Raw genomic sequence first — 27085 nt, 5'->3', positions numbered from 1 at the left:
CTTCAGTAAATGAGGGATACAAAGTACAGTGCAATTCGGAAAAGTATTCAGAACCCCTTGACTTATTCCACATTTTGTTACGTTACAGCTTTATTCTAAAATTGATTCAATTATTTCCCCCTCATCAATCTACACACAATACCCCATAACGACCAAGCGAAAACAGGTTTTAAAAATGTTGGCAAATCTATTAAAAAAAATGGAAAACAGCAAATACTTATTTACACAAGAATTCAGACGGTTTGCTATGAGACTGGAAATTGAGCTCAGTTGCATGCTTGTTTCCAATGATCATCCTTGAGATGTTTCTACAACTTGATTGGAGTCCATCTGTGGTAAATTCAATTGATTGGACATGATTTGGAAAGGCTCACACCTGTCTATATAATGTCCCACAGTTGACAGTTCCTATCAGTGATATCTACATGTAGACAGAGCACTAACGTCAGGTAAAAAAAACACAGCTCCTGACTCACGCAGAAGCCAATGGATACAATAGAATAAATACCTGCTCTCAGGACTCTTCTCTATGACGGTGTGGAGCTGGCCCTCGGCCCCGTAGGAGCCCTTCCCCGAGCCGGAGGCCACGGAGCCAGAGGAGTGGTACCAGGAGGAGGTGGACCCCTTGTGGAGAGCCCTGAGGGAGCGAGTCTGCTCCAGGCTGGACCAGGAATTGGGCCTCTCGTGGTGCCTGATCGCCGCGTAGCTGTCACTCCGCATGGGAGGAGCTGGCGCCCCCTTCAGGCTTTCATAGGGACTGCGGCTGGCGGATTGAGACTGACCCCAGATTGGCCCAACGCTGTGTCGTTTGGGGTTATTACCGTCGTTGCTTCCGCCACTGCTGTTACTACAGCTACTACTGCCGCGGTGACAGGAGGCCTTGCCCCCACTATGAGAACCCGCCCTGCCGGCCTCGTGGTTGCGTAGCAACGCAGCGGAGCTGACCTCGTGCTCTTGGGCACCTCCCTGCTGGGGGTCGTAGACCGTACGGATGTATCGGATGTCAGCATGCTGCATGCCCTCCGCCACGGCCCCTCCCCCTCCTCCGCTAACCCCACCCCTCTGTGGAACCGTCTCCATGGAGTATGACCTTTCCTTACTAAAGGTCGGAGTGGCCGCTAGGTACTCTGGGATACTAGAGCTGGTAGAGAAGGAGGAGTAGGCTGAGTCCCTTTTGCTGTGAAGGTGGTCCATGCTGTTGGAGGACTTGGAGGCAGACAGCTGGTGGCAGGAAGAGCTGTAGAGAGGAGAGGAGAGGAGAGGAGAGGAGAGGGAGGGGAGAGGAGAGGAGAGGAGAGGAGAGGAGAGGAGGGGAGGGGAGAGGAGAGGAGAGGAGAGGAGAGGAGAGGAGAGGAGAGGAGAGGGAGAGGAGAGGAGAGGAGAGAGGGAGAGGAGAGGAGAGGAGAGGAGAGGAGAGGAGAGGGAGAGGAGAGGAGGGAGGGGAGAGGAGAGGAGGGGAGAGGAGGAGAGGGAGAGGAGAGGAGAGGGGAGGGGAGGGGAGGGGAGGGGAGAGGAGAGGAGGGAGAGGAGAGGAGAGGAGAGGAGAGGAGGAGGAGGGGAGGGAGAGGGGAGAGGAGAGGAGAGGAGAGGAGAGGAGAGGAGAGGAGAGGAGAGGAGAGGAGAGGAGAGGAGAGGAGTTATTTGATCCTTACTTGATTGAATGATTTGATGACATAATAAAAGTAGCAGGCTGAGACACCGGAGACAGACAGCACAGGATAAAAAAGGCCCTATTAACAAGAGCAGCACCTGTAGGCTGGGTGGCCGTGGTGCTCCCCAAGGCTCTCCATACTTCCTCTAGAACTGTACTGGTCTGGACTCTTCCTCAGGTAACCTGGGTCGTAACCTGACAGGTCTGTAGTGGACGCACTGTGGAAGAGGAGAGAGATGGAAAGAGAGAGAGAGAGTTACATTTAAAAATAATTTAGAGATAGACAGCAATAGACTCGTAACCAAAGAGTTGCCTGCATACTATACTACTACTGACCAGGGCCCTATTCCCTACATAGTACACTACTACTGACCAGGGCCCTATTCCCTACATAGTACACTACTATAGACCAGGGCCCTATTCCCTACATAGTACACTACTACTGACCAGGGCCCTATTCCCTACATAGTACACTACTACTGACCAGGGCCCTATTCCCTACATAGTACACTACTACTGACCAGGGCCATATTCCCTACATAGTACACTACTACTGACCAGGGCCATATTCCCTACATAGTACACTACTACTGACCAGGGCCCTATTCCCTGACCAGGGCCCTATTCCCTACATAGTATACTACTACCTGACCAGGGCCAGGTTCACTAGTCTACTACTGACCATGTATTCTGTATGTCTGTGTGACCAGGACCATATTCTGCATGTCTGTACTGACTAGTCTGCGTGTATTCCCTACTACTACTGACCAGTAGTCTGCATGTCTGTATGTAGTCTGCATGTCTGTACTGACCAGGGCCCTATTCTGCATGTCTACTGACCAGGGCCAGTCTGCATGTCTACTAATGACCAGGGCCATATTCTACATGTCTGACCAGTGTTAGTCTGCATGTCTGTACTGTAGTCTGCATGTCTGTCTGTATGTAGTCTGCATGTCTGTGTGTAGTCTGCATGTCTGTGTGTAGTCTGCATGTCTGTGTGTAGTCTGCATGTCTGTGTGTGTAGTCTGCATGTCTGTGTGTGTAGTCTGCATGTCTGTGTGTGTAGTCTGCATGTCTGTGTGTAGTCTGCATGTCTGTGTGTGTAGTCTGCATGTCTGTGTGTAGTCTGCATGTCTGTGTGTAGTCTGCATGTCTGTGTGTGTAGTCTGCATGTCTGTGTGTGTAGTCTGCATGTCTGTGTGTGTAGTCTGCATGTCTGTGTGTGTAGTCTGCATGTCTGTGTGTGTAGTCTGCATGTCTGTGTGTGTAGTCTGCATGTCTGTGTGTAGTCTGCATGTCTGTGTGTAGTCTGCATGTCTGTGTGTAGTCTGCATGTCTGTGTGTAGTCTACATGTCTGTGTGTGTAGTCTGCATGTCTGTGTGTAGTCTACATGTCTGTGTCTGTGTTGGGGGATGGTGGAGGCCCCGTGTTGGTTGGTATTTCTGCAGCGGTAATGAATGTGATGAGGACGTCACAGCTCTGGGATCAGCACAATCGCTCTCATAGCAACGTTCCCTCATCCATGAGCAACACAGTTGCATTACCCTCTTCTACATTACTCTCAGAACTGAAGAGGCTGCAATGTGCCTCTCTGTCTCTCTCTCTCTCTCTCTCTTTCTCTCTCTCTCTCTCTCTGTCTCTCTCTCTCTCTGTCTCTGTCTCTCTCTGTCTCTCTCTCTCTCTGTCTCTCTCTCTCTCTCTCTCTCTCTCTCTCTCTCTCTCTCTGTCTCTCTGCAAATAACACTGCAACCGCATTGGACGAGCCAAGACGCTCCGAGTGGGAGTCAGAGTTGTCATGGGAACGGTAGAGGTGAGGTGTCATCAGGAATGTCCCTCTGTAGTTGAAAGATGACGTCAATACCCACCTCCCCTCTCTTTGTGTGTGTGTGTGTGTGTGTGTGTGTGTGTAAACCTCGATAACATATAAACAAACTGTTCTGTCCAGAATACATCTACATTACAGGCAGTTGGCCTCAAACTCTGTACCGTAACACCCTGTATATAGCCTCCACATTGACTCTGTACCGTAACACCCTGTATATAGCCTCCACATTGACTCTGAAACGGTACCCCCTGTATATAGCCTCCACATTGACTCTGTACCGGTAACCCCTGTATATAGCATCCACATTGACTCTGTACCAGTACCACCTGTATATAGCCTCCACATTGACTCTGTACCGGTACCCCCTGTATATAGCCTCCACATTGACTCTGTACCGTAACACCCTGTATATAGCCTCCACATTGACTCTGTACCGTAAAACCCTGTACATAGCCTCCACATTGACTCTGTACCGGTACCCCCTGTATATAGCCTCCACATTGACTCTGTACCGGTACCCCTGTATATAGCCTCCACATTGACTCTGTACCGTAACACCCTGTATATAGCCTCCACATTGACTCTGTACCGTAACACCCTGTATATAGCCTCCACATTGACTCTGTACCGGTAACCCCTGTATATAGCCTCCACATTGACTCTGTACCGTAACCCCTGAATATATAGCCTCCACATTGACTCTGTACCGTAACACCCTGTATATAGCCTCCACATTGACTCTGTACCGTAACACCCTGTATATAGCCTCCACATTGACTCTGTACCGTAACACCCTGTATATGGCCTCCACATTGGCTCTGTACCGTACCCCCCTGTATATAGTCTCCACATTGACTCTGTTCTGTAACACCCTGTATATAGCCTCCACATTGGCTCTGTACCGTAACCCCTGTATATAGTCTCCACATTGACTCTGTACCAGTACCCCCTGTATATAGTCTCCACATTGACTCTGTACCAGTACACCCTGTATATAGCCTCCACATTGACTCTGTACCGGTACCCCCTGTATATAGCCTCCACATTGACTCCGTATCGTAAAACCCTGTATATAGTCTCCACATTGACTCTGTACCGTAACACCCTGTATATAGTCTCCACATTGACTCTGTACCGTAAAACCCTGTATATAGCCTCCACATTGACTCTGTATCGTAAAACCCTGTATATAGTCTCCACATTGACTCTGTACCGTAACACCCTGTATATAGTCTCCACATTGACTCTGTACCGGTACCCCCTGTATATAGCCTCCACATTGACTCTGTATCGTAAAACCCTGTATATAGTCTCCACATTGACTCTGTACCGTAACTCCCTGTATATAGTCTCCACATTGACTCTGTACCGTAAAACCCTGTATATAGCCTCCACATTGACTCTGTACCGTAAAACCCTGTATATAGCCTCCACATTGACTCTGTACTGTAATACCCTGTATATAGTCTCCACATTGACTCTGTACCAGTACCCCCTGTATATAGCCTCCACATTGACTCTGTACCGTAATACCCTGTATATAGCCTCCACATTGACTCTGTATCGTAAAACCCTGTATATAGTCTCCACATTGACTCTGTACCGTAACTCCCTGTATATAGTCTCCACATTGACTCTGTACCGTAAAACCCTGTATATAGCCTCCACATTGACTCTGTACCGTAACACCCTGTATATAGTCTCCACATTGACTCTGTACCGTAACACCCTGTATATAGTCTCCACATTGACTCTGTACCGTAAAACCCTGTATATAGCCTCCACATTGACTCTGTACCGGTACCCCCTGTATATAGTCTCCACATTGACTCTGTACCGTAACACCCTGTATATAGCCTCCACATTGACTCTGTACCGTAACACCCTGTATATAGCCTGCACATTGACTCTGTACCGTAAAACCCTGTATATAGCCTCCACATTGACTCAATCATCGATGCTTGGCTGCCGTTTGACAAATAAAAAATAATCTCGCAAATTTCGTCCCTAATAATCTGGTCATGTAGGCTATACGTGAGCTCCAATAGCGCACAGATACAGTATCTAGAAAGGATACACAGATACAGTATCTAGAACGGAGGGTCCAATACTGAAGTGGGCACACTCGCTAAATAACGCAAATTGTTTTGTGAGAAAACTATTAGTAGATTTGAAAATGTGATGTAAAGCCATTTAACTTTTATTTTTTATTAGGTACATGAGAATTTAACTGCAAAATGTATTTTTATTTGTGTTTACTACGTCATCACGTAATTAATTAAGTAATTAAGTAGCATTGTACAGTTGAAGTCAGAAGTTTACATACACTTAGGTCGGAGTCATTAAAACTCATTTTTCAACCACTCCACAAATGTATTGTTTAACAAACTATAGTTTTGGCAAGTCAATTAGGACATCTACTTTGTGCATGACACAAGTAATTTTTCCAACAATTGTTTACAAACAGATTATTTCACTTAGAATTCACTGTATCACATTTCCAGTGGGTCAGAAGTTAACATACACTAGGTTGACTGTGCCTTTAAACTGCTTGAAAATTGGCTTTAGAATCTTCTGATAGGCTAATTGACTTCATTTGAGTCAATTGGAGGTGTACCTGTGGAAGTATTTCGAGGCCTACCTTCAAACTCAGTGCCTCTTTGCTTGACATCATGGAAAATCAAAAGAAATCAGCCAAGACCTCAGAAAAAAATTGTATACCTCCACAAGTCTGGTTCATCCTTGGGAGCAATTTCCAAACGCCTGAAGGTACCACGTTCATCCGTACAAACAATAGTACGCAAGTATAAACACCATGGGACCACGCAGCTGCCATACCGCTCAGGAAGGAGATGTGTTCTGTCTCCTACAGATGAACGTACTTTGGTGCGAAAAGATGCTGGAGGAAACAGGTACAAAAGTATCTATATCCACAGTAAAACGAGTCCTATATCGACATAACCTGAAAGCCCGCTCAGCAAGGAAGAAGCCACTACTCCAAAACCGCCATAAAAAAGCCAGACTACGGTTTGCAAATGCACATGGGGACAAAGATCATACTTTTTGGAGAAATGTCCTCTGGTCTGATGAAACAAAAATAGAACTGTTTGGCCATAATGACCATTGTTATGTTTGGAGGAAAAAGAGGGAGGCTTGCAAGCCGAAGAACACCATCCCAACCGTGAAGCACAGGGGTGGCAGCATCATGTTGTGGGGGTGCTTTGCTGCAGGAGGGACTGGTGCACTTCACAAAATAGATGGCATCATGAGGCAGGACAATTATGTGGATATATTGAAGCAACATCTCAAGACACAGGAAGTTAAAGCTTGGTCGCAAATGGGTCTTCCAAATGGACAATGACCCCAAGCATACTTCCAAAGTTGTGGCAAAATGGCTTAAGGACAACAAAGGCAAGGTATTGGAGTGGCCATCACAAAGCCCTGACCTCAATCCTATAGAAAATGTGTGGGCAGAACTGAAAAAGCATGTGCGAGCAAGGAGGCCTACAAACCTGACTCAGTTACACCAGCTCTGTCAGGAGGAATGGGCCAAAATTCACCGAAATTATTGTGGGAAGCTTGTGGAAGGCGACCTGCAATGTTTGACCCAAGTTAAACTATTTAAAGGCAATGCTACCAAATACTAATTGAGTATTGAATAACCTAATGTCCAATGTTTTGACAGACAAGCTGTCTTCATCAGGGTATAATCATAACCTACTTAACATGTTTAAGAATCAAAATATTGTAAAATTGATAGAATAATTGATAAAAAATGGATAAACCTGGTCCTGTGTTCACCCCTCCATCGCTACAAAACTGTAAAAGTACTTTGTGACAACTGTTAAAAAAATGGCTTTATAAATATATTTGATTTATTGATTACTTAACTGATTGATTTATCACTTGATTGATTGATTGATTGACTAACCTGGAGTTGAATGTGTGATGCCAAGGAGGGTCTATGGTGCCCTGGGATATCTGCACCATGCTGGGGTCTGGCTGGCCCTCGCCTAGTTTGGTGGAGTGCCACGAGTGTGGTCTGGAGACGGGCTCGCTGCGTCTGTAGAACAGAACAGAAAGTGAGGTGTGGAGACGGGCTCACTGCGTCTGTAGAACAGAACAGAAAGTGAGGTGTGGAGACGGGCTCGCTGCGTCTGTAGAACAGAACAGAAAGTGAGGTGTGGAGACGGGCTCGCTGCGTCTGTAGAACAGAACAGAAAGTGAGGTGTGGAGACAGGCTCGCTACGTCTGAGGGAGAGAGACAGCTCAGATAGAGGGAGAAGACTATGCATGCTAAGTCACACACATGAACTCAGTCACACACGCGAACACAGGCCTGCACACACACACACACATAGCATAACAACAAAAACAGAACTATATGACACAGACCAACAATAAGGAACGCAGTACACACTCCCGGGATTTCCATAACGACAAACAACAAAGATGTACCAGTAATCATACCATGTCTTTTAGGCTGCTGGGAGATCCTTGAACTAAACATTCAAACCACTAGAAGAAATTGAGAAGAGTGTGGGGCCTAGGATCAAACCTTGGGGTACTCCCTTGGTGACAGGCAGTGGCTGAGACAGCAGATGTTCTGACTTTATACACTGCACTCTTTGAGAGAGGTAGTTAGCAAACCAGATCAAAGACCCCTCAGAGACACCAATACTCCTTAGCCAGCCCACAATAATGGAATGGTCTACCGCATCAAAAGCTTTGGCCAAGTCAATAAAAATAGCAGCACATTGCTTAGAATCAAGGGTAATGGTGATATAATTTAGGACCTTTAAGGTTGCAGTGACACATCCATAACCTGAGCAGAAACCAGATTGTATACCAGACAGAATACTATAGACATCAAGAAAGCCAGTCAAGTTTTTCCAACATTTTTGATAAAACAGGGCAAAATCGAAATAGGCCTATAACAGTTAAGATCAGCTTGATCTGCCCCCTTTAAATAAAGGATGAACCGTGGCTGTCTTCCAAGCAATGGGAACCTCCCCAGAGAAGAGAGACAGGTTAAAAAAGGTCAGAGATAGTCTTGGTGATGATAGGGGCTGTAACCTTAAAGAAGAAAGGTTCTGTAACATAAAGTCTTTATATCTAATAATACACATAATGGAGTTACAGCCCAGAGACCCATACTGTCATTCCATGCATGGCTCTGCTATAGTCTAATCATTGGCAAGGCTTATGTATTGTTATGTAAGCGACAAGCTGGAAGATATTAGCGTTTGGAGGGAAGCACAGGGGGAATCACAACCAACATATTAACATAGTTAGGCAAATCAGATCGCATCGCAATGCCTCAGAGGGTTTATGACAATTTGTTGATGATTCATTACAGCTGTGAACACTGCCTGTGAATCAGACCTGGGTTGAAATAGTATTTGAAATCTTTAAAAACACTTTAAGTGTTTTTTCTACTAGTCTGTCTGGAGTCCCCTGATGGACAGGGTTACTAGTCTGTCTGGAGTCCCCTGATGGACAGGGTTACTAGTCTGTCTGGAGTCCCCTGACTGGACAGGGTTACTAGTCTGTCTGGAGTCTGATGGACAGGGTTACTAGTCTGTCTGGAGTCCCCTGGGACAGGGTTACTAGTCTGTCTGGAGTCCCCTGATGGACAGGGTTACTAGTCTGTCTGGAGTCCCCTGATGGACAGGGTTACTAGTCTGTCTGGAGTCCCCCATGGACAGGGTTACTAGTCTGTCTGGAGTCCCCCACTGGACAGGGTTACAGGGGAGTCCCCCACTGGACAGGGTTACTAGTCTGTCTGGAGTCCCCTGATGGACAGGGTTACTAGTCTGTCTGGAGTCCCCTGATGGACAGGGTTACTAGTCTGTCTGGAGTCTGATGACCCACTGGACAGGGTTACCCCCTGGGACAGGGTTACTAGTCTGTCTGGAGTCCCCTGGACAGGGTTACTAGTCAGGGTTCCCACTGGAGTTACTAGTCTGTCTGGAGTCCCCCACTGGACAGGGTTACTGATGGACAGGGTTACTAGTCTGTTACTAGTCTGTTTGAGTCCCCTGATGGACAGGGTTACTAGTCTGTCTGGAGTCTCCCACTGGACAGGGTTACTAGTCTGTCTGGAGTCCCCCACTGGACAGGGTTACTAGTCTGTTTGGAGTCCCCTGATGGACAGGGTTACTAGTCTGTCTGGAGTCCCCTGATGGACAGGGTTACTAGTCTGTCTGGAGTCTCCCACTGGACAGGGTTACCAGTCTGTCTGGAGTCTCCTGATGGACAGGGTTACTAGTCTGTCTGGAGTCCCCTGATGGACAGGGTTACCAGTCTGTCTGGAGTCTCCTGATGGACAGGGTTACTAGTCTGTCTGGAGTCCCCCACTGGACAGGGTTACCAGTCTGTCTGGAGTCCCCTGATGGACAGGGTTACTAGTCTGCACTATTGCGACTATTCTATTGGTTCCATTGTACCAGGCAAGGTATTTTAAATGATTTCAAATAGCATTTGAAGCCAGGTCTGCAGTGAATGGTAATGAATGGCCAACTAAACATCAGCCGGTGGGTGGGTTTGTTGGTCACTATACAAGGACGCATCGTGAAGAAGTAATCTATATGGTTTCCAACCCAAGCTGTTATCTTCTTCAACAGAAGCCCTGAACTGTTGCTGTTTTTATATAGCCAGATTACCAGACTGCTACTTTGTGCTACAACACAAACGCAATAACTTAACAACAACCAGGATGCAACAGTGAAACAGTGACTAACATATACTAATCTTTGAGAAGTGAATTGTTGCTTGAGATTAACCATGGCAACCAGAAACAGCTCTTATATGAACCACATTTGACTGGTTCCCAGAAGGACTTTGATGCCTTAACAGGGAAATACCAATACACCCTTTATCCAATGAGCTGCCTACACCAATACCCATACACCCTTTATCCAATGAGCTGCCTACACCAATACCCATACATCCTTTATCCAATGAGCTGCCTACACCAATACACCCTTTATCCAATGAGCTGCCTACACCAATACCCATACACCCTTTATCCAATGAGCTGCCTACACCAATACCCATACACCCTTTATCCAATGAGCTGCCTACACCAATACCCATACACCCTTTATCCAATGAGCTGCCTACACCAATACCCATACACCCTTTATCCAATGAGCTGCCTACACCAATACCCATACACCCTTTATCTAATGAGCTGCCTACACCAATACACCCTTTATCCAATGAGCTGCCTACACCAATACCCATACACCCTTTATCCAATGAGCTGCCTACACCAATACCCATACACCCTTTATCCAATGAGCTGCCTACACCAATACCCATACACCCTTTATCCAATGAGCTGCCTACACCAATACCCATACACCCTTTATCCAATGAGCTGTCTACACCAATACCCATACACCCTTTATCCAATGAGCTGTCTACACCAATACCCATATACCCTTTATCCAATGAGCTGCCTACACCAATACCCATACACCCTTTATCCAATGAGCTGTCTACACCAATACCCATACACCCTTTATCCAATGAGCTGTCTACACCAATACCCATACACCCTTTATCCAATGAGCTGTCTACACCAATACCCATACACCCTTTATCCAATGAGCTGTCTACACCACATGCAGCTTGCTTAGTACATTGTGTGCTACTGCTGGGAGTATGTTTTGTCAAGTCATCCGGTTTAAACTCTGATATTGAACCCTATTGGACATACAGAGGAGGAGAGGAGGTTGGGATAACAGTAGTGATCCTATTGAAGCTTTATTTTTCCTGTAAGGGGACATCTTGTGTCCAAAAAAACAAACAGAGAACTGAGGTGGCCCATGCCTCACCCCGTCCAAACAGGCTGGAGCTGGGCCTACTGCAGGCTGGAGCTGGGCCTACTGCAGACTGGAGCTGGACCTACTGCAGGTTGGGACAGTGAGGCCTACTGCAGACTGGAGCTGGGCCTATTGCAGACTGGAGCTGGGCCTACTGTAGACTGGAGCTGGGCCTACTGTAGGTTGGGACGGTGAGGCCTACTGCAGACTGGAGCTGGGCCTACTGCAGGTTGGGACGGTGAGGCCTACTGCAGGCTGGAGCCGGGCCTACTGCAGGCTGGAGCTGGGCCTATTGCAGGCTGGAGCTGGGCCTACTGCAGGCTGGAGCTGGGCATATTGCAAGCTGGAGCTGGGCATACTGCAGACTGAAGCGGGGCCTACTGCAGGCTGGAGCTAGGCCTATTGCAGGCTGGAGCTGGGCCTAATGCAGGCTGGAGTTGGGCCTACTACAGGCTGGAGCTGGTTCTACTGCAGACTGGAGCTGGGCCTATTGCAGGCTGGAGCTAGGCATACTGCAGGCTGGAGCTGGTTCTACTGCAGACTGGAGATGGGCCTACTGCAGACTGGAGCTGGGCCTACTGCAGGTTGGGACAGTGTGGCCTACTGCAGGCTGGAGCTGGGCCTACTGCAGACTGGAGCTGGGCCTACTGCAGGTTGGGATGGTGAGGTCTATTGTAGACTGGAGCTGGGCCTACTGCAGGTTGGGACGGTGAGACCTACTGCAGGCTGGAGCTGGGCCTACTGCAGGCTGGAGCTGGGCCTATTGCAGGCTGGAGCTGGGCATACTGCAGGCTGGAGCTGGGCCTACTGCAGACTGGAGCTGGGCCTACTGCAGGTTGGGACGGTGAGGCCTACTGCAGGCTGGAGCTGGTTCTACTGCAGGCTGGAGCTGGGCCTACTGCAGGCTGGGATGGTGAGGCCTACTGCAGGCTGGGATCGTGATGTCTACTGCAGGCTGGGAGGGTGAGGCCTACTGCAGGCTGGGATGGTGATGTCTACTGCAGGCTGGGAGGTGAGGCCTACTGCAGGCTGGGATGGTGATGTCTACTGCAGGCTGGGATGGTGAGGCCTACTGCAGGCTGGGAGGGTGAGGCCTACTGCAGGCTGGGATGGTGATGTCTACTGCAGGCTGGGATGGTGATGTCTACTGCAGGCTGGGAGGGTGAGGCCTACTGCAGGCTGGGAGGGTGAGGCCTACTGCAGGCTGGGATGGTGATGTCTACTGCAGGCTGGGATGGTGAGGCCTACTGCAGGCTGGGATCGTGATGTCTACTGCAGGCTGGGAGGGTGAGGCCTACTGCAGGCTGGGATGGTGATGTCTACTGCAGGCTGGGAGGGTGAGGCCTACTGCAGGCTGGGATGGTGATGTCTACTGCAGGCTGGGAGGGTGAGGCCTACTGCAGGCTGGGATGGTGATGTCTACTGCAGGCTGGGATGGTGAGGCCTACTGCAGGCTGGGATGGTGATGTCTACTGCAGGCTGGGAGGGTGAGGCCTACTGCAGGCTGGGAGGGTGAGGCCTACTGCAGGCTGGGATGGTGATGTCTACTGCAGGCTGGGAGGGTGAGGCCTACTGCAGGCTGGGATGGTGATGTCTACTGCAGGCTGGGATGGTGATGTCTACTGCAGGCTGGGAGAGTGAGGCCTACTGCAGGCTGGGAGGGTGAGGCCTACTGCAGGCTGGGATGGTGATGTCTACTGCAGGCTGGGAGGGTGAGGCCTACTGCAGGCTGGGATGGTGATGTCTACTGCAGGCTGGGACGGCCCTGAGCCACAGGAGAGTCCAGCTGCATGCTATCACTGTGTTGACAGCCAGGACAGCGGTGTAACTTCCCCTCTCCCTGGCTCTACCTCCCACTTGTCCTCCCTTCTCACCAGAAACACTAGAGGCCTAGCTATCAACACTGCAGCTTCACAACCAAGCTTTCACAGTAGTCCGATTTAAGCAGAGTACACAGCAGGCAGTCCCTAATCTAGATAATTCCTTGGATTCAAGCTCTCCAACCTCTCCTGTTTAGAAACAACAGCTCTTCTCAGCTATGCTATTCTTCCTACTAGCTGTCTAACAGGCAGCCATCATATTTCAGAAGATCTTCTTGATCCCAAAAACCTACAACACTTAGTGTGGAATATAAACAGGAAATGATGCTATCTTCACCTTCGTCCAGCTGGAGAAACATGAAAGTAGCCATTGTTTACACTCCCATAATGATTCATCACGCAACACATATTTCTACAACATTCCAGCATTTTTTTGACCATTTATCCAACTTTACTTAACAATAACAAAATAATTTAGGTACATAACAGACACATTGATCAACATTTACAACAATTCTAAAACTGCAGATAGTTCCTCCCCACACCACGCCTGAGTATGGAATCCAGTCCACAAACTGGAAATACAACACATTCTATTTGAATCCTGTGTCCCAATAAACCAGCCTCATTAGAAGACAGACCACAGACTACAGAGCAGGTGAAACCTACAACTGCAGTCCCAGTATGTTACCCTGGTACTAACCCTCCCAGTATGTTACCCTGGTACTAACCCTCCCAGTATGTTACCCTGGTACTAACCCTCCCAGTATGTTACCCTGGTACTAACCCTCCCAGTATGTTACCCTGGTACTAACCCTCCCACCTCCCAGTATGTTACCCTGGTACTAACCCCTCCCAGTATGTTACCATGGTACTAACCCTCCCAGTATGTTACCCTGGTACTAACCCTCCCAGTATGTTACCCTGGTACTAACCCTCCCACCTCCCAGTATGTTACCCTGGTACTAACCCTCCTAGTATGTTACCCTGGTACTAACCCTCCCACCTCCCAGTATGTTACCCTGGTACTAACCCTCCCACCTCCCAGTATGTTACCCTGGTACTAACCCCTCCCAGTATGTTACCCTGGTACTAACCCTCCCACCTCCAAGTATGTTACCCTGGTACTAACCCTCCCAGTATGTTACCCTGGTACTAACCCTCCCAGTATGTTACCCTGGTACTAACCCTCCCAGTATGTTACCCTGGTACTAACACTACCACCAGGGGTCCCTAAGCGAGATTTGGTTGGGGGCCACCCACCTCACGGCCTAAACATTTTGACGACAGAGAGAAAAACATACATTTTAAAGTGAATTTCCTTAAATTCTACACATTTTGACATGTGGTAGAGAATATTTTTTATTTTGCTTTAAAGCACATTTCCTGCAATTGTAAACATTTTGCCATGACTTATGCCATGTTAATGGTATCTGAGTGAGAGTGACTAACAAAATCAAAATTGGGGCCCTGACGGAATGTGCCCTGAGTGAATGGTCGGTATTCCACCATGATCACTACACGTTTAGATAGCTGGCTAGACTAATTTCCCAATCTAAAACATGTTAGCTGACATGGCTAATGGAGTGACTGTCAGTGACTGACATAACAAGAGAACAAAACTGATGATGCACAAATACATTTAGAACTTCCTCCTTGTGTATTCTACTATTCTACTACAAGGTACAAATCTGTCGTTCTGCTCCTGAACAGGCAGTTAAACCCACTGCTCCTAGGCCGTCATTGAAAATAAGAATTTGTTCTGAACTGACTTGCCCAGTTAAATAAAGATAAAATTACAAATTAAAAAATTATGCCTGGAGCCGGCCCAGCCTACCTCCAGGATGTTACCCTAGGTGGGACCAAGTCACTCTTATTCAAACGGGTCAAGACTTGAGTCAAGTCCAGTTTTCAGTTTCTGTTACCTTAAGCCCAACTCTCAGTTTCTGTTACCTTAAACCCAACCAACCCCCCCGGGTTACCTGGTGAAACGTAGCACCTTGGAGATGAGTCCGGTGGCCAGGTGGTTGACGCTGGTCTCAGAAGGGGACTTGCACAGCGCCCTGTCTGACCGCCCCAGGCCCCCTGTCTCTGTCCCCAGACCTACATCCCCTTTCTGTTTCCTCCAGAGCTTCCTCCTGTAAAAGACCCCAAGCAGCTCCATGGTACGGCCTGATACCCTGCTTCGTCCTCTAACGCTACCGCTTAATGCCCCCTGCTTCGTCCTCTAACGCTACCGCTCAATGCCAAACTCCAAAATGGCAGTTGGTGGGCAGAGGCCGGCGTGATAGGCTAGCGAAGGAGGTTGTTAAACAAGCACGCAATTAAACGTTATTACCTCGCTAACGTATGATAAAGCATGAAATAAACATCCTGCCCTGAGATGCTCAGTACAGGGGCACTGGGAACTAACAGAGAGAGAGAGAGAGAGAGAGAGAGAGAGAGAGAGAGAGAGAGAGAGAGAGAGAGAGGAGGGAGGGAGAGAGAGGGAGAGAGAGGGATAGAGAGAGAGAGAGAGGGAGAAAGAGAGGGAGAGAGGGAGGAGAGAGAGAGAGAGAGAGGGAGAGAGAGAGAGGGAGAAAGAGAGGGAGAGAGGGAGAGAGAGAGAGGGAGAGAGGGAGAGAGAGAGAGGGAGAGAGGGGAGAGAGAGAGAGAGAGAGGGAGAAAGAGAGGGAGAGAGGGAGAAAGAGGGAGAAAGAGAGGGAGAGAGGGAGAGAGAGAGAGGGAGAGAGAGGGAGAGAGAGGGATAGAGAGCGAGAGAAAGAGAGAGAGAGGGGGGGGGGTTGGACAGAGAGAGAGAGAGTCAAACTGAGTCCTTATTGAATGTCCAAAGCCCAGAAATGAATTTGAACGCTGGGAGGGGAAACAGAACACATGATAACATGTGGTCACACATTCACAGAACAGAACAAAGACACTCTCTATGGCCCCATCTCTCCTCTTCCCTTTTTCAATTCTGTCTGTGCCCAAAATGGCACCCCATTCCCTTTACAGAGCACTACCTTAGACCAGGGCCCATAACACCCTCTTCCCTGTATAGTGCACTACTTTAGACCAGGGCCTCTTCCCTGTATAGTGCACTACTTTAGACAAGAGCCCATGGATTTGTTTTATCATTTACTGCATTTCTACACAGTTTAAAACTCTATTTGGAGAACAGTAAAAACAACAAAAAAACAAGCCAAACTGACTCCAACCCATGATCACCTTGTTGTATCTTCATTCACCTCAGTCAATAGGGGACTTGAACATTCTACAAACACGTGCCATACAAGAATGAGCTGCTGGGGGGCGCTAGAGAGCGTGCTATGGAGTGGACGTGCTTTGCTAGAGCTCCGGTTCATTTTGAAACGAAGAATGAGCTGCTACAACACTAGCTCAGCACTGGGATTAAACCTCTAGTCTAGTTTCATGTCAAGTCAAACAGCAGTTAAGAAGAAATAGAATGTCATACTCTTGAGTTGTCCTTATGTTAGGTCCTGATCTGGCTATGCCATATGGCTGTGGGCTACGACTAGTTCGTTTAGCAGACGAGATTTGCTTATAATTTTGTGCCATTATTTTATAGTATGAAGAATACAATTGAACATAGCTGATTTATATAGAAAGGATGTTTTCTCTCCAAATTATTTGAGGGAGTGCGCACAGTTTGGCTATTCTGTGTTGAGTTGTTAACAAAGAAATGTACAGTTATTTATGTAACTTTAGTTGTGATACAAATGTTGGGCTAAATGCTTTCATTCAGGCTGCATGATGCATGAGGCTCATATTGAAAGAACTGTCCCTATTCACTTTTCGTCAGCCAACAAGATCCGCAGGCCTAACGAACAGCAAAAAGTGCTAGCCTAAGTCAATCTACTAAACCCCCGTAGTACAACAGTTGACCTATTCTATTCTGTGTTGGAAATAAATATTCAAACATTGTCTGGACAGTGGCATGCGATAGATCCCAAATTAATACAACCACTAGCATCAAAAAATAAAAAAACTGTTTTAAGCAATGAGCCTGACGCAACTAGACGAGATCCTTTAGCTTTAAATGTTGATCAACTATTAGGCTATTTCTTCACATCGTAAGCGCAGCAATGCACACACGGCAGTAGGCTAGAAGCATGAATGTTCCACGTCCGTATGCCAGTTAGGCTCTAAACCCCACACATGAGGTGTGATACTAACCTTATAGGACTATGGACTAGGCTACATGAGGTGTGATACTAACCTTATAGGACTATGGACTAGGCTACATGAGGTGTGATACTAACCTTATAGGACTATGGACTAGACTACATGAGGTGTGATACTAACCTTATTAAAACATATAGGACTATGGGCTAGGCTACATGAGGTGTGATACTAACCTTATTAAAACATATAGGACTATGGACTAGACTACATGAGGTGTGATACTAACCTTATTAAAACATATAGGACTATGGACTAGACTACATGAGGTGTGATACTAACCTTATTAAAACATATAGGACTATGGGCTAGGCTACATGAGGTGTGATACTAACCTTATTAAAACATATAGGACTATGGACTAGACTACATGAGGTGTGTGACTATGATTTGAAAAAGTCGCCAAAAAAAGGCATGCGTGTTGTCTTGCCTTACTGCACGAGTGATTGGCTAATATTCTTACTGCACGAGTGATTGGCTAATATTCTTACTGCACGAGTGATTGGCTAATATTCTTACTGCACGAGTGATTGGCTAATATTCTTACTGCACGAGTGATAGGCTAATATTTTCACTAATCAGACTATTCTTGATTTAATCATGCCTTTACATATACTACCTAATATATTTGTGAAATTTGTTTTGATTTAGAATGGACCACTATCATGCACTTGTCTCGAAAAAATAAATAAAAGCCATGTAATCTATGCACTTAAATAGCGAATGGAGAACACTTTTCCTGTGGTTCATTTTCATTCTATCCAGCTAGGCTCTACTTCTGTTGTAAAGACAAGCAATGTGTTTAATATTAGGAAAGTTCAGACATAAATATAGTAGGCCTAGCCTATAGAAAGCTGATGGGATCCTCCACTTTTTAATAGAGGCCATCAAAACTGTTTTCTCTCGCATTTGCACAGCCTATAGAAATGTTGCGCAACATGAGCTCATGAAGTGTTTTATTAGATTTTCATTACATTTGCATTGATGTCAGAGTGATTAGAGGGACAATAGAGCGCTGAGTACCAGGCCGTTAGCAAGTTTGGTAGGCTACTAATGACCATCAGCAGCATCAGAGCTTGGAGAAGACGAACTACCTTGACTAAACGGTCATGTGGACTTTGACTGCCGTCATGACTCGTGTCTGCCGGTGTGGCGGTAATACGGTCACTGTAACAGCCCTAGGGAAGGATTGGATCTCTGTTTGTGAAGTAGCCGACTAGATGACAACATACACTATGGATGAATACACACACACACACCTACCCACACAGTCACACACACACACACACAGTCACACACACACACACACACACACACACACACACACACACACACACACACACACACACACACACACACACACACACACACCTCTGGTAGCCACAGGGCCTGGCCTGAGAATAGGAACTGAAGTGTGTAACAAAGCCAGTGAACAGCCATGTCACCCAATTCGACCTTCTACAAAGGGACGGATGTCCGTGCTGTCCCATAATCCCCCAGGTTCTCCCGCCGACACTCCCATGAAACCCAACCTTTGGGAATTTCACGTCCAGAGTGTGGAGAAAAAAGAGAGAGAAGAGGGGCTGTCAGAGAGGCAGAGGACAGAGAGGGCCTGAGGCCCAAATGAAACCCTATTACCTAAAAAGTCCACTACCTTTGACCTGGGCTCAGAGGGCTCTGGTAGTAGTGGACTACTATATAGGTCATAGAATCCCATTTGAGACACACTTTCAGAGAAACAGAAACATCTTAGGGCTGGTTTCTTTCTCAACATCATCATCGCCACCCATTGAAAGGCTGTTCTCTGGGATCTGTGGGCAGGCCATGGAGAGTCACAGAGAGACAGACACACAGGGTGTGTCTCGGAACAGAAACCTTATCTGCACTGTGGGAACGAACAGTCTTCCTGGATGATCTTTTGATCTGAGAGGAAACTGAAATTGGAGAGGGATTAGATGGATGGTAGAGGAGAGGATGGATGAGAGGATGGAGGAGGAAAGAGAGAGAGAGAAAGAGTAGCATCTCAACACTGTACCAGACCAGGAGGAGAAGGTGAGGAGAGAGGAGCAGGTCAACACTGTACCAGACCAGGAGGAGAAGGTGAGGAGAGAGGAGCATCTCAACACTGTACCAGACCAGGAGGAGAAGGTGAGGAGAGAGGAGCATCTCAACACTGTACCAGACCAGGAGGAGAAGGTGAGGAGAGAGGAGCATCTCAACACTGTACCAGACCAGGAGGAAGATGAGGAGAGAGGGGAGCAGGTCAACACTGTACCAGACCAGGAGGAAGATGAGGAGAGAGGGGGAGCAGGTCAACACTGTACCAGACCAGGAGGAAGATGAGGAGAGAGCATCTCAACACTGTACCAGACCAGGAGGAAGATGAGGAGAGAGGAGCAGGTCAACACTGAACTGTCTGACCAGACCAGGAGGAGAAGGAGGAGAGGAGGAGCAGTGAGAGAGAGAGAGAGAGAGAGAGAGAGAGAGAGAGAGAGGGAACAGAGAGAGAAAGAGAGGGAACAGAGAGAGAAAGAGAGGGAACAGAGAGGGGACATAGAGAGAGAACAGACAGAGACAGAGAGAGAGAGAGAGAGAGAGAGAGAAAGAGAGAAAGAGCGAGAGATAGATAAGGGAACTATGTGTGCCCATGGCTCAGAGAGAGAACAGACAGCAGAGCAGGGAGGGATGTCAGGGAGGGACGAAGGACGTGTGTGTATTTGTCCCCTGAGGGCCCAATGGCCCACTTCCTGCCTAAGCCCCTGTTCCTTCCCCCTGCCCAACCGCCATAAAGGTCCCTCTAAAACCCTGGCCCAGGCTGTACAGCTCCATCTCTGGCCCCACTTGCCCCCCCCGTCTCTATCAGAGCATGGCCAACTGCTTAGAACTATCTGATAACAGGCTAGCACAAAGGGGCTGATGGGATACCAAACTAACGTCATGACCATGAGATGAGCCTCACTGGCCCTACGGGGAGGCAGCAGCGACATCTTGGGACCAGAATGCACCAACTGTCTGTCTGGCACACTTTACAATGCATGGTTGGAATTCATAATAACCTTCTGAAATCCTGACTAACTATAGTAGACACCCTGAAGACAACCTTGAGTCTCAGACAAAGTAAAAAAAGTCTAAATGCTCCCACAAGATAACACCACTCCAACCACTAACCCATCTCCCTGTCCGTCCACTAGACAACATAGCTATAGCATTGACCATCTTGTTTCGGGCTTGGTTGTCTTCACTCTTCAGGCACAGATGTAGGCCTACACATTACATCTAGGCTTGGTTGAGGAGTGGTCAAATCACATCATCCAGTATTGTGTTACTGGTTTTTGCCTCTAACAATGAGCTGGGAAGCCGTCCAACCAGGAACAGTCATGCTGATCCATGGTGTTTATATAACAATGAAAGGCTTTGTGAAGAGAGGTGAGGCATTCCACTTACAACTGTAAAGCTTTAAACAGAGTACGATCTAGGCCCAACCATAGAGATATACCATATATATAGTTCTATATCTATAACCATAGGGATATACCATATATATAGTTCTATAACCATAGAGATATACCATACATATAGTTCTATAGCCATAGAGATATACCATATATATAGTTCTATAACCATAGAGATATACCATATATATAGTTCTATAACCATAGAGATATACCATATATATATAGTTCTATAGCCATAGAGATACACCATATATATAGTTCTATAACCATAGAGATATACCATATATATAGTTCTATAACCATAGAGATATACCATATATATAGTTCTATAGCCATAGAGATATACCATATATATAGTTCTATAACCATAGAGATATACCATATATATAGTTCTATAACCATAGAGATATACCATATATATAGTTCTATAGCCATAGAGATATACCATATATATAGTTCTATAACCATAGAGATATACCATATATATAGTTCTATAACCAGAGATATACCATATATATAGTTCTATAGCCATAGAGATACACCATATATATAGTTCTATAACCATAGAGATACACCATATATATAGTTCTATAGCCATAGAGATACACCATATATATAGTTCTATAACCATAGAGATATACCATATATATAGTTCTATAACCATAGAGATATACTATATATATAGTTCTATAACCATAGAGATATACCATATATATAGTTCTATAACCAGAGATATACCATATATATAGTTCTATAACCAGAGATATACCATATATATAGTTCTACAGCCATAGAGAAATACCATATATATAGTTCTATATCTATAACCATAGGGATATACCATATATATAGTTCTATAACCATAGAGATATACCATATATATAGTTCTATAACCATAGAGATATACCATATATATAGTTCTATAACCAGAGATATACCATATATATAGTTCTATAACCAGAGATATACCATATATATAGTTCTACAGCCATAGAGAAATACCATATATATAGTTCTATATCTATAACCATAGGGATATACCATATATATAGTTCTATAACCATAGAGATATACCATATATATAGTTCTATAACCATAGAGATATACCATATATATAGTTCTATAACCATAGAGATATACCATATATATATATATATATATATATAGTTCTATATCTATAACCATAGAGATATACCATATATATAGTTCTATAACCACAGAGATATACCATATATATTTCTATAACCATAGAGATATACCATATATATAGTTCTATCTATGGGCCTAACCTCAGACTGATCACAAGGGATAAATATACACTGAGCGGACATAACATTAGGATCATCTTTCCATGACAGACCGACCAGGTGAAAACTACGATCCCTTATTGATGTCACCTGTTAAATCCACTTCAATCAGTGTAGATGAAGGGGAGGAGACGGGTTAAAGAAGGATTTTTAAGCCTTGAGACATGGATTGTGTATGTGTGCCATTCAGAGGGTGAATGGACAAGGGAAAATCTGTAAGTGCCTTTAAGCCGGTTATGGTAGTAGGTGCCACCGGTTTCAAGAACTGCAACTCTGCTGGGTTTTTCACTCTCAACAGTTTCCCGTGTGTATCAAGAATGGTCCACCACCCAAAGGACATCCAGTCAACTTGACACAACTGTGGAAAGCATTGGAGTCAACATGGGCCAGCGTCCCTGTAGAATGCTTTCAACACCTTGTAGCTCATGCCCCGACGAATTGAGGCTGTTCTGAGGGCAAAAGGGGGTGCAACTGAATATTAAGAAGGTGTTCCTAATGTTTTGTACATTCAGTGTAAAGCTTGTCTGCATTTAATATTTCATTAAAGATTTCCGATTCTAGAACTGTTTACATTCTGAGAGAGAATCTTCAGTAAACTCTAGAATATCCCATGTAAGATAACAAAGGACACCCATAGCAACTGGGTTCTAAATTCAAACTACCATCTGACATACAGTAGATGGAGAAACTAAGGTCCAACCAGAAGCTCTGCTCCCACAGTAAAGGGCCAGTTTACACAGAAGCCAAAGCTTCTAAATTCTCAGTAGGTCCTTTTTTCACTCTACATACTGTGCACTGCAGAGCCGTAACACAGCGAGGCCCTAGCCTAGGTATACACAGAGAGATCTGGGTGGTAGTGTTGTGTACACAGTGAAACTACGGTGCCATGGTATTACGGGCGGTCTCCATGGCAATGCCTCCACAAGTCCTCCAATAACATCCATCTATTTATCAGTGTCTGTATCCCCAATGGCATCCTGTTTCCTTTAAAGTGCACCATTTTAGTGCACTATATAGGGAACAGAGGGAACAGAGTGCCATTTTGGACACACAGAGAGACAACAGAAAAGATACAGAACGTCTAGAACATTGTTGAATTATTCCGTTCACTTTGAACATTCCACTGAAACGGAACCAACTGAAACGGAACCAGCGCTCCACTCCCCTACGTCACGTGAAATCAACTTAACGGGACAGCCATATTAGGATGTGAAACTCAACGACTGATCTGTTTCTGAGGTCGTATTTATAGACTTTCTGCCTGTTTGCACAGAGCTCTGCTTTTATTTATGCACAGAGGAACTCTTAAAACTGTTCTGTTGTTGTGATGAGGATGGAGGAGAATAGAATCGGTTCTGTTGGGATGAGGATGGAGGAGAATGGAAATGGTTCTGTTGTGATGAGGATGGAGGAGAATAGAATCGGTTCTGTTGTGATGAGGATGGAAACGGTTCTGTTGTGATGAGGATGGAAACGGTTCTGGTGTGATGAGGATGGAGGAGAATGGAATCGGTTCTGTTGTGATGAGAATGGAGGAGAATAGAATCGGTTCTGTTGTGATGAGGATGGAGGAGAATAGAATCGGTTCTGTTGTGATGAGGATGGAGGAGAATGGAAATGGTTCTGTTGTGATGAGGATGGAGGAGAATGGAAATGGTTCTGTTGTGATGAGGATGGAGGAGAATGGAAATGATTCTGTTGTGATGAGGATGGAGGAGAATAGAATCGGTTCTGTTGTGATGAGGATGGAAACGGTTCTGTTGTGATGAGGATGGAAACGGTTCTGGTGTGATGAGGATAGAGGAGAATGGAAACGGTTCTGTTGTGATGAGGATGGAGGAGAATGGAATCGGTTCTGTTGTGATGAGGATGGAGGAGAAGGGAAATGGTTCTGTTGTGATGAGGATAAAGGATAATGGAAAGGGTTCTGTTGTGATGAGGATAGAGGAGAATGGAAACGGTTCTGTTTTGATGAGGATAGAAACGGTTCTGTTGTGATGAGGATAGAAACGGTTCTGGTGTGATGAGGATAGAGGAGAATGGAAACGTTTCTGTTGTGATGAGGATGGAGGAGTATGGAAACGTTTCTGTTGTGATGAGGATGGAGGAGTATGGAAACTGGGTAGGTGCAGCAGTGAGGTGTTTTGTTCTGATGAAATACGAGATATGACGATTCTAGGATGGATGTCATCACTCTTCTCTACAGAGGAAAGCAGCAGAAATCCTATGCTACGCTAACTCAGTAGTCAAACACAGTAACGATATGGAGTCCTAAGCTACACTAACTCAGTAGTCAAACACATCAGTGATATGGAGACCTAAGCTACGCTAACTCAGTAGTCAAACACATCAGTGATATGGAGTCCTAAGCTACGCTAACTCTAGTAGTCAAACACATCAGTGATATGGAGTCCTAAGCTACGCTAACTCAGTAGTCAAACACATCAGTGATATGGAGTCCTAAGCTACGCTAACTCAGTAGTCAAACACAGTAACGATATGGAGTCCTAAGCTACGCTAACTCTAGTAGTCAAACACATCAGTGATATGGAGTCCTAAGCTACGCTAACTCAGTAGTCAAACACAGTAACGATATGGAGTCCTAAGCTACGCTAACTCAGTAGTCAAACACAGTAACGATATGGAGTCCTAAGCTACGCTAACTCAGTAGTCAAACACAGTAACGATATGGAGTCCTAAGCTACGCTAACTCAGTAGTCAAACACATCAGTGATATGGAGTCCTAAGCTACGCTAACTCAGTAGTCAAACACATCAGTGATATGGAGTCCTAAGCTACGCTAACTCAGTAGTCAAACACAGTAACGATATGGAGTCCTAAGCTACGCTAACTCAGTAGTCAAACACAGTAACGATATGGAGTCCTAAGCTACGCTAACTCAGTAGTCAAACACAGTAACGATATGGAGTCCTAAGCTACGCTAACTCAGTAGTCAAACACAGTAACGAATTGGATATGACAAAATTGGCGAGAAAAAAAGGGTAAAAGTACAACAAAAAAACAAAAAAACTAATTCTGATAAACCGTTTGTGTAAACTTAAACGACTAAAACCAGATAAAAAAAAGTATGTAGAAAATATAATGTAACTATATATATATTTTTTTTAATCAGATCATCTTTGAGAACTAACAATCACCAAAATAAAAACTAGACAGTCGAGGAGAATCTAAAATACTGTCCGTGGCCAGGAAACTGGCCCATGGAGACATACAGAGACCGGACCAGGACCGACCTGTTCTTGATGCGTAGTTTAACTCCACCAGAACATCCTCCACGGGTCTCCTTCGGGGGTCCGTGGCTGGAGGGGGGGGCGAGGTGGTCCAAGGGAGGGGCGATGGAAGGTAGTGTCAGAGGGGTGGGTTCATCACAGCAGGGGCCTGGGAAGGACTCCCTATAGAGGAGAACAGGGACAGAACAGTCAGCAGGGAGCATGACTCTAGTCATGATGAGACAACAACTAGGAGACAACTAGTTATTATGAGGTTTACCATTTCCACACATTTTCCCACACCACACTAACCAAGCGTCAACAGCTAGTACGTTTTCCAAACAAGCAAACAGTTTTGTCAGTTGGCTTGTGATGTCTGTAGAGACCTGAACACCTTCCTACTTAAACAACCTGTGGTGGCTAGGCTATAATGTGGGATCTAGTAGTTGGCAACGTGCCAAGCCAGACTCTCAACATGCTGTAGGACTATCATACTAGAAAGCACGAGCTGATCCATGTTTAGGTTTAGTCACCTGACTGGCAAAAAGCCACTGCTCCTTTTCCTGTTTATTGGATAGTGGTAATGAACAGGACAGTAAGAAGTGTTGGAAGAGCTCTGATTCAAACCAATTCTCTCCTGGTCTGAAAGGCAGTGGCAGTAACCCACTAGACCAGCCCAGGTTTCTGTAAAACAGCATATGTGAAAAAACACCTGCTGTTTTTTTTATTTTTTATATATGGCTATGAAGGCCATTGATCACCTTTGACTCAGATGGGACCTGCTTGAGGAAACACAAAACTCTGATGAGATTTCCTGGTTATTGGACAGATAAGAACTGGGAGCGCTGGGAAGAAATAAAAAAATGTGTTGGTTGCTTCTTATTGGACAGATAAGGACTGGGAGTGCAAACAATGTGGTGAGGAAGGATTTCGTTCTGGATATGACTCATAATCAGAGTAGTAGATCTTTCAGGGGGCAGGTGCTCAAAAAAAAAAACATACAACTGCTTCTGTAAAGAAAAAAAATAGATATCTATTTTTTAGCATAGGAGTATTTATTTCTGCAACGACACACTCATCACAAATTGTAAGCAAGCTAGTTAAGAGTACCTTCTAAATATATAAGCCTCCTTCACTCACGCCGCCAAACTTACCCTAACTTACCCTAGTACCTAAATTACCCAAGTTAAACTTACCCTAGTAAAACTGACTATCCTACCGATCCTTGACTTCGGCAATGTCATTTACAAAATAGCTTCCAATACTCTACTCAGCAAACTGGATGTAGTCTATCACAGTGCCATCAGTTTTGTTACTAAAGCACCTTATACCACCCACCACTGCGACCTGTATGCTCTAGTCGGCTGGCCCTCGCTACATGTTCGTCGCCAGACCCACTGGCTCCAGGTCATCTATACGTCTATGCTAGGTAAAGCTCCACCTTATCTCAGTTCACTGGTCACGATAACAACATCCAACTATAGCATACGTTCCAGCAGGTATATCTCACTGATCCTCCACAAAGCCAACACCTCATTTGGCCGCCTTTCCTTCCAGTTCTCTGCTGCCAGTGACTGGAACGAATTCCAAAAAAAATCGCTGAAGTTGGAGACTTTTATTTCCCTCACCAACTTTAAACATCAGCTATCTGAGCAGCTAACCGATCACTGCAGCTGTACATAGTCCATCTGTAAATAGCCCACCCAATCTACCTAGCTCATCCCCATACTGTTTTTATTTTATTTACTTTTCTGCTCTATTGCACACCAGTATCTCTACTTG

General features: G+C 45.7%; 1 protein-coding gene across 1 annotated transcript in view; it reads right to left on the bottom strand.

The window, feature by feature from the left end:
* LOC112237324 (protein Shroom3) overlaps positions 1–27085 on the bottom strand; it is a 123962-nt gene that overhangs the window by 34672 nt on the left and 62205 nt on the right. The window contains 4 exon segments of the mRNA XM_042302720.1: positions 509–1237; positions 1750–1869; positions 7409–7540; positions 25328–25486. Of these exon segments, the coding sequence (XP_042158654.1) occupies positions 509–1237; positions 1750–1869; positions 7409–7540; positions 25328–25486 (1140 nt within the window).

This window comes from Oncorhynchus tshawytscha, linkage group LG20, assembly GCF_018296145.1.
Source record: "Oncorhynchus tshawytscha isolate Ot180627B linkage group LG20, Otsh_v2.0, whole genome shotgun sequence".
NCBI lineage: Eukaryota > Metazoa > Chordata > Actinopteri > Salmoniformes > Salmonidae > Oncorhynchus > Oncorhynchus tshawytscha.
The sequence above is the reverse complement of the archived record's forward strand: the minus strand, read 5'-3'. Positions and strand labels throughout refer to the sequence as shown.